The sequence below is a fragment of the Nilaparvata lugens genome, chromosome 8 (assembly GCF_014356525.2).
Source record: "Nilaparvata lugens isolate BPH chromosome 8, ASM1435652v1, whole genome shotgun sequence".
Classification (NCBI taxonomy): domain Eukaryota; kingdom Metazoa; phylum Arthropoda; class Insecta; order Hemiptera; family Delphacidae; genus Nilaparvata; species Nilaparvata lugens.
In genome coordinates this window covers 31,908,104-31,920,849 of record NC_052511.1, presented here as the reverse complement: position 1 = coordinate 31,920,849, position 12,746 = coordinate 31,908,104, and the positions used below count along the sequence as shown (strand labels likewise).

At 32.9% G+C, this 12,746-nt stretch overlaps 1 protein-coding gene across 1 annotated transcript in view; it reads left to right on the top strand.

The window, feature by feature from the left end:
• Positions 1–12,746, top strand: part of LOC111062010 (programmed cell death 6-interacting protein) — a 40,211-nt gene that overhangs the window by 561 nt on the left and 26,904 nt on the right. The window contains exons 2-4 of the mRNA XM_039434535.1: positions 3,191–3,312; positions 5,776–5,903; positions 6,045–6,198. Of these exons, the coding sequence (XP_039290469.1) occupies positions 3,191–3,312; positions 5,776–5,903; positions 6,045–6,198 (404 nt within the window). The remainder of the gene's footprint in view (positions 1–3,190; positions 3,313–5,775; positions 5,904–6,044; positions 6,199–12,746) is intronic.

Genomic DNA, 12,746 nt, shown 5'->3' with positions numbered 1-12,746 from the left:
CCGTTTTTTTCAATATGAGTGATATGATTTTCTCACACATTTTTGTTAGTTTAAATTGAATTGAGCCCTGCCCAAAAAACTCGTTAATTATAAGAAGTAGGTAGGTACGGTAGTTTTAATTTTATAGTCTTTATAAATCTTGCTTTAAGAACCCTGAGTAATATTATAATCTGAACCATATTACCTTTCACTATTGACTAAATAAACCATCTGTGCATTTTTATTTCACCGAGAAAATATTTGATTGTGTGATGAGTTGATTTCCTGAATAGCACCTGTCACTGTCAACTAATTCTCAATTAGCCTAAGGTATTTTTTAAAAGATGTTACCAAAATCGTATTAAATTTAATCAGCAACAGCACCTTATCCCGGAAAACTTTGTTTTTTGTCATAGCCTATTCTTTGTTTATTTTCAAATCATCAACAGTTCATTAACAAAATAGCTTAATCACATTTCATTGTTAAAACTTGTAATCACTCCCAAAAGTAATTATAAATCATTTTCTGTTAAGTATACCTGTAAGGTGTTCGGTATCTTTTTATACTTTATAATGTAATCATCTTTCCTGATTAGATTGAACATAATATTTATGATACACATGATGAACATAATATGTGTTTGTCAAGTCCCGTGCAATCTAATAGAAAATATAAGTATGGAAAAATGAACATTTTGTTAATAAATTTAGTGTAAACGCAGCTTGGTTGTCATTTTCTAATGTGCAGTATCTAATTACTATAATGAAGGTCATTTTCAGATAAACAAGCTGTTTGGTTTCTCAACTTAGCGCATGTTTTCGGGTTGAAATCTACAAAATAAATCTATTTTTACTGTTTTATATATCTGTCATTAACATAAGTGGTTTGTATCTTGTTTGCAACCAAATCCATTTTCATTAAAAGGGCAGTTGTGAGTAGCTTATAGTTTCATATAGTCCAATAGAGGTTTTTTGAATTCATTTTTTTTTCATAATTTGAACATTTCAAATCTCTTTTCAAAAAAACCCTAACAAACTATTTCTAATCTATGTTCTACATAATTTGGTCATGAGATGACTCATTGATCTAGATATGCAGCAAGTAATAGTAGATCAATAAAACTTTATTTAATGACCTTTAATATAAACTGTAATTCAACTTCTTAAGTGATGTCATTGAATAAAACTCGGTTTAATATTCATGAATTTCCCATTTAAATTAATTGTCCCAGGCTTGCGCTAATTCGTCCAATTTTAATGCATATAATTTAGATAACATGAATAAATAATAAAATATCAATCAACAAGCCAAGTGAATAAGTTACTACAGGGTGATGTAGGGACATGAAAAATTCAGAAATAATGTAATTTCTACAAAAAAATCATAAAACTAAGTTAGTCGATTTCCTATAAAATGATATTCTTGCTCCTAGAAAGATGTTCTTCTCATGTTATGTATGTTATAGAAACTCTGTATGAGATAGCTGTGCAGCGAATTTTGGAAAATGGCAGTGATTTCCTCTTAAATTCTTTCCTTTATTTATTTATTCAAATTCGGTACACACCACTTTTACAAATAATATATATTCAAAAGAAAAATTACATGCAATAATATAAATAATAGCCTAATACAATATATAGAATTAAAAATATATAATTATTTAATATAGAATAATACAAAACTGCAAAACAAGTAAATATAACAAGATCATTGAAGCTTAACAAAATATAGGCATAAAAAAGTAAGAAAAAACAACAACATAAGGGTGCGTACAGATATACGCGCCGGGAACATGAGCAATTCACTTTTAATCAGCTGACTATATCTGTATTTTTACAGAAAAGGTAAGATACAGATATAAAAAGCTTGGCATCAGCTGATTAAAAGTGAATTGCTCATGTTCGTGGTGCGTATATCTGTACGCACCTTTACAAAAACCAATAATAGGAACATTACACACCCACATGAAGAACAGTTCCTCATGGATACTATGAAAAAATTAATTTCAGCTGCAAACAGCAGCCTCACAGCCCAAGCAAACCAGTTCACTATTATAGGCATATGATGTTGTGTGGAGATGTCTCCAGAAAATGGTTGTTGTACGTGTAGTGTTGTTGGAGGTGTACGGTGCACCTTGCCTTCAAGGTATCCCACACAATATCAATTTTATTCCTTCTACATAAATACTGAGTGACATAGAGGAACGAAAAACTTTGAATGTGACAGTATGAAGCTTATAAGAGTTGTTAGTTGTTCGAAAGTGTACACAATTGATGTGAACGCATTGCTATTTAGGTCATTGAGATCATCTATCGAAATGGCAATATAACTGCTGAACAGAGAATAATAATAAATATGCCTTATAATAATGTAGGATATTATTCTATAAATCAATATCCTGTTACAAAACAATGAAACTTTTATTAATCTCACACATTCACATTTTACATTTTCTTAATCTATACATTGAGCTTCTCTCGTAAAAACTACCTAACTTGTTTATTTATTTAACTACTTTTTTGAATTAATCACATGTGAATTGAATTACTTTCATATGATGATAGCATCATACGTCAAAATAGAATTACCATTGCTAAAATCTCATATCCTACAATAATAATACAGTAGGACCTCTATAATACGTAATCCTCTATAATTCCAAGCTCGGTCTCTTGAAAACACCACTATAATTCGTAGTAAAGCAATGTATTTCGTTCCTCTCGATAACTCGTAGTAAAATAGGGCACTGGCTTATCTTAGACTTCTATAATTTATAGTTTTAGTAGCGAGAACTCTCTATGATTCGTGGTTTCTGTTTTTTCATACATCATGGAAGGGGAAAATAATTACAGTGTACTATGCTAACTGATTCTCCAGATCATCAGTCATCAACCGGAAATCATATAGACACCAGACGAAATTGTTTCTGGGTTAAACTAGACTTTTCTGATCAATTTTTTGTTATTGAAAAAATAAATTTATGTTATGTGATATCGCGGCTGAAGTAACAATTTTCTAGTTTGAACGTCTTATAGAAAACAACTGCATTTGCATATATACCGTATTATGATTGCAGCAAGAACTTCATATTATAATTTAGTTTTACTTCATTATGCTCTCAATAATCCATATAATAGACCCAACTAAACTACTGCAATCTGAATTCACTGTTGATTTTCTTATTCATTAGTTCTCTCTAACTTGTTGCAGCTATTATGATCAGTTAGTGGCTTTAGAAACCAAAATTCCACCCACAGAGGTGCAGATTCCTTTCAAATGGAAGGATGCATTCAACAAGGGATCATCATTTTTTGGTGGCCGCATCAGTCTCAGTGAGTATTTTGTTTTGTTTGCTATTGTCTCTACTTTTCATCATTATCAATAATCTAGTATCACTATCCTAAGGAAGTCTTTGTTGAAGTCATAAGGAGATCTTTGGTGAAGTTTTTGGGTGGAGAGGCCAAACGTCACCACTGCTCAAAGAAGAGCGGCCATTCAGGCAAAACTTCTTGGGGGAGGTGAGGCTTTTGACCCTGCAGAGTTTCAGAGGGGCGAAAAGAAAAACCCAAGAGAACCGAGATGGGTGAAACTCCAGGCACAAATGTGGGTCGAGAGGCTGAGTCGAGGGTGGCCAGGCGCACTAGAGGCAACTTGGCCGCCCCTCCCTCAGCGGAAGGACCTTCAAAGAATGCCAGGAGTGGAAATCACGTAGGTCACGAGGACTAATCAATCTGAAGAGACTGCCAAGCATATCACACTGGATTGCAACAAGCTACCTGGTGATGAATGGGATGTTAGCATAGGGGAAAACTCCTGGCTCTTGTAAAGGACACAGGTATTGGTTTGCCTAACTATCATACTACTTGGGAACACAATAAGCTTCGGTTGACGTGTGGGGTTCTTTGAACCTTTGGATCCTTGAATCCGTCCCTTCAAAATAATAATAATAATAATAATTGGTGAAGGTCTCTGCTATCAGAAGTGTATAGTTGACCATTAATATACATACAAAATTATTGTAAATCTATTCAACTTTTAGAAGCCGCAGACTTCTTTTGCTTTCAGAAGACTGTTCTGTTCCTTTCATAATTCATAATATCAGTTGAGGTATATAATTCAACTTTCGATTAATTGTTACCTTCATACTTTTTGCTTCACCAGTGACCAGGATTGTGGATTGGCTGTGTCATGTGGGTGGTTTTACAAGCCTTCAATGAGCTCCCCAGGAACTCATCGTGAAGCTTCACTCCCAAGAAAGTTGAAAGTTTGTTTTCTAAAAGTGTGAATTGTGCTGCTTTATGGGTAGTTTATTTTCGCCTCTTTAAATACCTGTTTGGAAGTGACGTGATTTATTTAATTAATATTTCAATAATTATACTTATATGATAGGTACCTTCAATATACATGATGGCGCACGATATGATCCAACATTTAGTTTTGTCATAGAAAGTTTATTGTGAAAGCAATACAGAAAAATGAGATATAACTTGTCTACTGTATACCTGGAGATTAGTTTGTGGCCATTACATGTTCAATGTGGCCACCTTCTTGTCTGATAACTGCTTCAACACGAACGACTATGTTATTGGAGACTCGGCGACACATATCTCGTTACATGCCTCAATGATTAGCACTCGCAGATCCATCAGTGTGTTAGCATGTTTAGCGAAGATCTTCTCCTTCAGAAATCCCCAAACAAAATAGTTGCACGGATTCAAATCAGGACTGTTTGGGGGTCAGTTATGCCCACACGCAAAAGATTCGGAAATCGGTTTGAAATGACATTTTGGTTAAAATTTTCATGCAAAAAGTCTAAAACAACATTAGTCGTGTGTGGACTGGCTCTACATAAACCACTGATTCTTTATCGAAACCCTTTTGCGATAAGCTGAGGAACAAAATAGTTACGCAGCATGTTTAGGTAACGTTTACAGTGTGTTCGAAAAAGAAAGGCACTATTAGCCCATGGCTCAAGATGGCAGCCCATACCGTAATTATTGGAGCATGATGCACCTTTTCGTGCAGCACAAGTGGATTTTCTTAAGCCCAAAAACGCACATTTTGTTTATTAACCACGCCTACCAAGTGAAAAAGTGCCTCATCTGAGAACCTTGTTAAGCAATACGACTTGATTAACAGCACAATCTGCGAAAACCATTCGTTGTTGTTTGTTGTCAATTTGGGTAGCACTGTAATTTTATACGGAAACAAATGCAAATCAGATTTTAAAATTTGCTGCACAGATCGCTTAGAAATGTGAAGGTATGCTACCGCTTTTCTAGCCGACTTGCCAGGACTCCTCACCAATGCTGTTCTGACTGCTTCAACATTCTGTGGAGTACTGCGGACAGTGGAAGGTCGTTGACCTTTACTCTCAAATACTAAGCCATCCATCACTATTCAATATTTCATAAATTCTACGAATAGTTTTAAATGATGGTGACCAGCTAGTTGAAAATGAGCACGAAACCGTCTTTGTTTAAGCACCACACTTTTTGTTTCATTGAAAAACAACACGCTCTTTATTCGTTGTTCAACAGACAGTCTTCCTTTGTCGGTCATGTTAGAACGACTGTTTAAAGGAAGGAATCATTTAGTCACGACAAAACAACTTTCCATGTAGCGCTGTCACGTCTGCCAACCTAAAACATAAAGATAATCACCAACATGAAAAATTAATGACGAACTAAATGTTGGATCATATTGTGCACCAACTCTGTATATGATAATATATTCATAATTTAATATAGTGCTCTAGAATGATATTAAATGCCTTCAATGATTTGTTATTTCAGCGATTTCTTCGATGGCGTACGAAAGAGTGTGCGTACTATTCAACATAGCAGCACTGCAAAGTTGCATAGCAGCCGGCCAGAGCAGTGACACCGACGATGGAAGGAAGTTGGCTGCTAAACTCTTTCAGGTAATTTTTTAATGAATATTACTTAAGGATTTGTAATAGCTTCAAAAGCTGATATTAGAGTATTTGAAAATTAGTTGGTGGTAGTCAAGATGTGTGATAGATTCAGAAAGTTAACAATTTAATTTTTGCGTTATTTTAAAGCAATCGGCCGGCATTTTCAATCACTTGAAAACGACAGTAATTGGTGCCATACATCAAGACCCCACTCCTGATCTGCATCCAGACACCCTGGCAGCTCTGTCAGCACTGATGGTGGCCCAAGGACAGGAAATGTTCTTCCATAAGGCTGTCGATGGTATGTTAATCATTCAGAGTTTTTGGCTCAGTTGAATTTATTGATAGATTCAATTCACATTCTATCAAACTTCAATGAGTTATTTGCACTATTCATCCATTCAGTTTATCAGCTAGATTTCTGATACCAATCTAATTTCTTATATCAATTATTTTCCATTGCTGCGAAACGATTGACATCTTATTTATTAATATTGAACAACTATTAAGCGAGATATGGCAGCTTTAGTGATTGATAGGTGATCACTGTAAGTTTGTTGCAGTGCACACCAAGGCATGCTGATGAAGTCGCCCTAATAATGCAAAATCTCCATTTGCATTGCTTGTTATTATTAAGCGATTTTAGGTCATTTCAAACAATAATATAATGTTACACTACCCTTTAAATGTAGGTCACCTACCACTAGAGCTGCTAAATCTCACTTAATATTGGTACAATCTCAATAAATAAGATGTCAATCGATTTGTAATTAAATTTACTAAAAAGAGTCATTCTTCTATTTATTTTTTTAAATCAACGGATTTTTGTTATTCAAGAAATATAATTTTAAGAGGCCGCCGCCATTTTGTTTTATTAAATTGTAAAATTGTCATAGTTTTTTTGTAGCTCTGTCTTGTCATAAATAATTGTGCAAATTTTCATTCCCATAATTTTAGCCGTTGTTGAGTTAAAAATAGTAAGTGAAAAAACGAAATGGCGGCTGTGATAGTAACTAAGGACTTTTGGACGGTTTAAAAATGATAATCGGATACTATCCGTACCCAAGATGTCCTAGAATATTGTTAGGGAGTTTGGAAACACTCTGTATATTGATTACTATACAAACAGCAAACTTTGCACAAAAATTTATATAAACTTCAATCTAAAACATTAATAAATTCATTTAAACAGACAATAACTCAGAGCACAAAATTATACAAGCAACAGCCAGCCATGTTTTTCAGAAGAAGGTCCAACAGGAAAAAGACACAAGTTGCCAGTCACGAAAGACAACGCCCTGTTCAATATCGATCTTTACAGACACGTCAACACAAAATTATAACTTATAATTTAGAATTCACATTTACATCTGTCTCAATAAAACTTTAATTTGAAAATGTTATTTTAAATTTTTATACATATATTCTATTTAAATAAACGATTTATTTAGTAATTTGTTAACCCTACCTCGGTGACATTATGGAACAATGCAACAAACATTTACGATAATAAATTCTCCGTCAAAAAGTTTATCCATCTATTGATAACTCTGACATTTACTATAAAGTTTCATAGATCTCGAATTGAAGATTCGATTTAAATGTGAGAAGAAAAATGTAATATTACAAATACCCCCCTCTTGACATAAAAAAATTTTACTGTTTGAAAATTTAAAGAAAAAATTTACATTGACCCTAATGAAAATTGTTGAAATTTAAATTCGAGAACAGTAACAATTTTTTCTAGAAAAACATTACATGTCATCCAAAAATATTGAAAATTATTATAAAAATTCATCAATAGCGTTTGTTATATGTTTCCAAACAATATCTCAAAATATAGAATATCAATATTACTTTTGATTTAGCTTTATAATTTAAAGAAAAATATCTCAACAGAAAGTTTAATATGTAAAGAATAGTTTTTTGAAATTGCGCATAAATTTAATAGATAGAAAAATTTAATTTTTATTGCATAAAAAAATTTAGTATGTTGAATGAAAAATTTATTATTATTATTTATTTTTTAAATGAATTGATGAATTGTTACATTAATTTTCACATAAAATTTCAATAAATCAAAAAATGTTCATTTCTTTCACTATTGACGCTGTTGATTTTATTGATGCACATTTTGGAAAACAGTCCGTTAAGGCACTCAGTATGATTTTCAGTTAAGTGTGACTCCAATGTGATGACGTTAAGTGTTGGGCTGATCTGGATGCACGTAGTGTTGGCTGATACTTGTAGTCGACTGCTGCATACCAAACTCGATACAGGTGACATCTCAGTTAGCATTGCTTCATGTTTGTAGTAGACGGCTGCATTCCAAACTTGATACCGGTGACATCTCAGTTAGCATTGCTTCATGTTTGTAGTAGACGGCTGCATTCCAAATTCAATACAGAGTCACATAAATTTTGTATCATATTTGTAATTATACAATGTACATTTCAGGCTTGAAATGACAATGTAATTCATTTTTTTGGAAAAGAGATAGACGCTGCATACAGGATTAATTTAGGTGAGGATTAATTTAGGTAAGGTTTGGTTTTTTGATATTTTCAGCTTTCAAGGTTTAGAGTTCTGCATACAGAATAATTTAGGAGAGGATTTTTTGAATCAATTCTTTCATGATACTGTGACTGTTCTTCTGAATTCAAAGTTGTGAATGTGAACATGGATGGCAATTACCTCCAGGTAATGCAGTAGTGTTGAAGTTTGAGATACAGAGTCAGCAACAAGCATTGGCATTGCTATTGGTGTATGCTTTGGTGTCGGCTTTGGCATCGGCGTTGATATTGGCATTGGCGCAGGCATTGGCATTGGCGCAGGCATTGACATCAGCACAGGCATCGGCGTTGATTTTGGTGTTGGCATCAGCATTGGCGCAGGCATTGGCGTAGCTATTGGCATTGGTGCAGCATTGGCGCAGATTTTGGCATTGGCATTGGCGCAGGCATCGGCGTAAATATTGGCATTGATTTTTGTTGTTGGCATTGGCGCAGATTTTGGCATTGGCGCAGGCATTGACGTAGCTATTGGCATTGGCGCAGGCATTGATATCAGCACAGGCATCGGCGTAGATTTTGGCATTTTGGCGTAGTTATTAGTGTTGATATTGTTGTAGGTATTAGTGTAGGCATCAGCATTGGCGCAGATTTTGGCTTTGATTTTTGTTGTTGGCATCAGCATTGGCGCAGATTTTGGCATCAGCATTGGCGCAGATATTGGCTTCGGCGCAGGCATCGGCGTTGACATCAGCACAGGCATCGGCGTAGATTTTGGCGTAGTTATTGGCGTTGACATTAGCGTAGTTATTGGTATTGGCCGCAGCGTAGATTTAGGCGTAGATATTGGCGTAGTTATGTCACACTAGTTTGAAAATCACCCAAATGTTCTTAACACTCTTCATGGCGTTCACTTGTTACTGATTTCGAGATTCACATGATAACTATTTCAATGTAATGTCTGTGCTGTACCTGTTATCTTAAAATGCTTATAAACTAAGAAGAAAAACTTGATTAGGCTATCAATACAATCTAATACACAAAAAATTATTTTAAGTATCTATGAAATTGAAATTTGTTAACATCTTATTATACAGTCAGCAATACATAAATGTGAAATATGGACATATCAATGATAAATTAAAAAAAAAATCATTCATTTTCATCTATTCACTGTTCAAATATCAAAATTTAATCCATTCTTCAAAATAAAAATATAAGTTCATAACACCCTGTATCATTATCAAAATTGTAAAAAACAAACATCATAACAACACAACAAAAATTTAATTTCAATACATATTTCAATAATTTCAGACATTTGGTCTTCTATTCAATCATTTCATAATATATTTGCATTTCATTATTAATATAACATTTCATTTATAGCATGTTCATTCACATTTATGATTTATCATTCAGGGTTTCAAAATTATTTAGTTTTAATTTGTTCAAAAATTGTATAAAAAGCAAATTATCTAATATTATTAATCATCGTTTGTTGGATACTATAGTTTATTTCGACTTTTCAATGTTCTAAACACAACTACATCTCATGACAAAACTTTACTATCAATCATTAAACAAGAAACCATTCAAAACATCAATAATATTTTGCTTCAAAGGCAAACAATATTCATAATTAATCATCATTTTGCATCTATGGCAATCAACATTATTAATCATTAATTTTTGCATCTATGGCAATCAACATAAGTAATCAACACAAAAAATATTATCTCATTACTGCCTCTCTAAGTCATAACCTCTGTTATTCCTTCTTTAGGCAATAATGGGTTTCCATCTCAAAAAACAATCACATACCAGCAAAATTCTAATCAACAAACCCCACTAAAAATTCTACATACACTCCAGCATCCATTTCAAACGATAATCAATCATATCAAAATTTATAGAACAAACAGTTTTAAAATTAAAAAAAAAAAATATCAATTACAAAACACTTTAGAAAAATTTTAGCCTTTAACTCATTTCAATTGATAATATAACACAACGTTTTAAATTAAACCAATTATTTTTTAAAATAATTTAAAATTAAAGACTGTATAATAAGTATAAACATTCAAGATTATGATACAAAGATGATCAAGATGAATACTGGGTAAATAAGTTCCCTAAAAAATACAAACAAGAGAAAAAGAAAACTGGGTAAATAAATTCCCTAAAACAACACACATTTCAAAATAAGTGATACATGATGAAAAAATATACCACAAGCAAACAATTATTTACACAACAATGGATAGATTTTAGAAAAGTTAAGTTTTATCAACAATTAAAGATTAGGAAAATAAGCTACTATTTTAACTTCTAAAATTATTTCAGAAAAAAAATACAAATTTAAATGACTATGGACAAGATTGGTTAAGATATGCTTCATAGAAGAAATTACTGAATATTACACAAAGACAGGAAAGAATCGAAAATTGAAAAGATTAAGGGCCAAGAAAATAGGCTACAGAAAGAAAAAAGACACAATTATGGACTCTTACCATACACTGTGTAGCGATTATGCTATTCTGAATCCGGCATAACACAGGATTCCTAATCATGTGTGTTGGGGAATACCCTTTCATCATGTGACTCACTGTCATCATCTTGTAAATAAGCAACTTGAAACAACCTTTGAATACTAATACATCAATGGAACTTTGCGTTTTGTTTTCTTCAATAGCATGATATTATTCATGGGTTCATTAGTTTCAACCAAGCAGTTTTGCCTACAAAAGTTCGTCATGTTCACTTGAAAATGCATTGCATACACCTTTTCAATTTTCAGTTGAAAGTTGAACTCATCAACTTGACTCAAAGCAAGATTCATTTTGATTACATTTTTCCTAACCTCTACAGAAACCTGTCTCATGTAATCATTCATTTTATTTACTGTTTTCCTAACTTTCGATGTAGCAATATTACTTTCATGATAGTTGACTTTCAGTGAAGACAACTCCCTACCTACTTCTTTATTCAATTCTACTGTCTCACTAGGGTTGACTTTTTCAACAACAGTAACTAGGCCTACATTTTCAGAAACTTGAATGAGTTGATCCTGTATCTTAACACTACTATTATCATGCTTCAATTTGTTTTCATCTTTATGATTATCTTTCAATGATTCATGTGCATTTTTCAACAGAAGGTTTATACTAACCTGCTCTAGTCTTATGCTAGCAAATTCTTGCTTCATCTCATCAAACCTAGCATTTAACTTAGCCTCTTGCTTATCAAACAGTTGTGTTAAGGCAGCTATTAAGTCATCATCTTTTTTAATACTTTTCATATTGTATGCCATTTTGCTAGTCTGCACAGATAATATTCATTGGGACTTGATTTCTCTTGAACCGATTTCCCACTCAGCAACAAACCATTCATAACCTATCAAGATATCTATCTACTAATAATTTCTATAACCAGGGATTTCATGGTGTACCATTTGGGACATATTTATTTTGTAATTCTGTCCCACCACAGGGCGTACCATTTGCCGTGCTACCAATTTTTCCTTAAACGGTTGGATTAGCATTTAACATCTATCACCTAAGGAAAGTTGTCGGCTCCAATAAAATAGATTCTTGATAAACTGTGAATGGATCTATTGCCTATGAATGAGAAATCCAGTTTTCAGAGCAAATTAACTTATAATCTTCAGATGAAAATTTTTGCAAAAACACAGAAATATAGGTACAAAGAACAATAACTTACAAGTCTAAGCGTCTAAAATTACTACCTACGAACTAAGTACTTAACCAGTTTACAGTTGAAACACAGTGGCTATTGGCTTTACTATACAAACAGCAAACTTTGCACAAAAAATTTATATAAACTTCAATCTAAAACATTAATAAATTCATTTAAACAGACAATAACTCAGAGCACAAAATTATACAAGCAACAGCCAGCCATGTTTTTCAGAAGAAGGTCCAACAGGAAAAAGACACAAGTTGCCAGTCACGAAAGACAACGCCCTGTTCAATATCGATCTTTACAGACACGTCAACACAAAATTATAACTTATAAATTTAGAATTCACATTCTACATCTGTTCTCAATAAAACTTTAATTTGAAAATGTTATTTTAAATTTTTATACATATATTCTATTTAAATAAACGATTTATTTAGTAATTTGTTAACCCTACCTCGGTGACATTATGGAACAATGCAACAAACATTTACGATAATAAATTCTCCGTCAAAAAGTTTATCCATGTAGCTCTGTCTTGTCATAAATAATTGTGCAAATTTTCATTCCCATAATTTTAGCCGTTGTTGAGATAAAAATAGTAAGTGAAAAAACGAAATGGCGGCTGTGTTAGTAA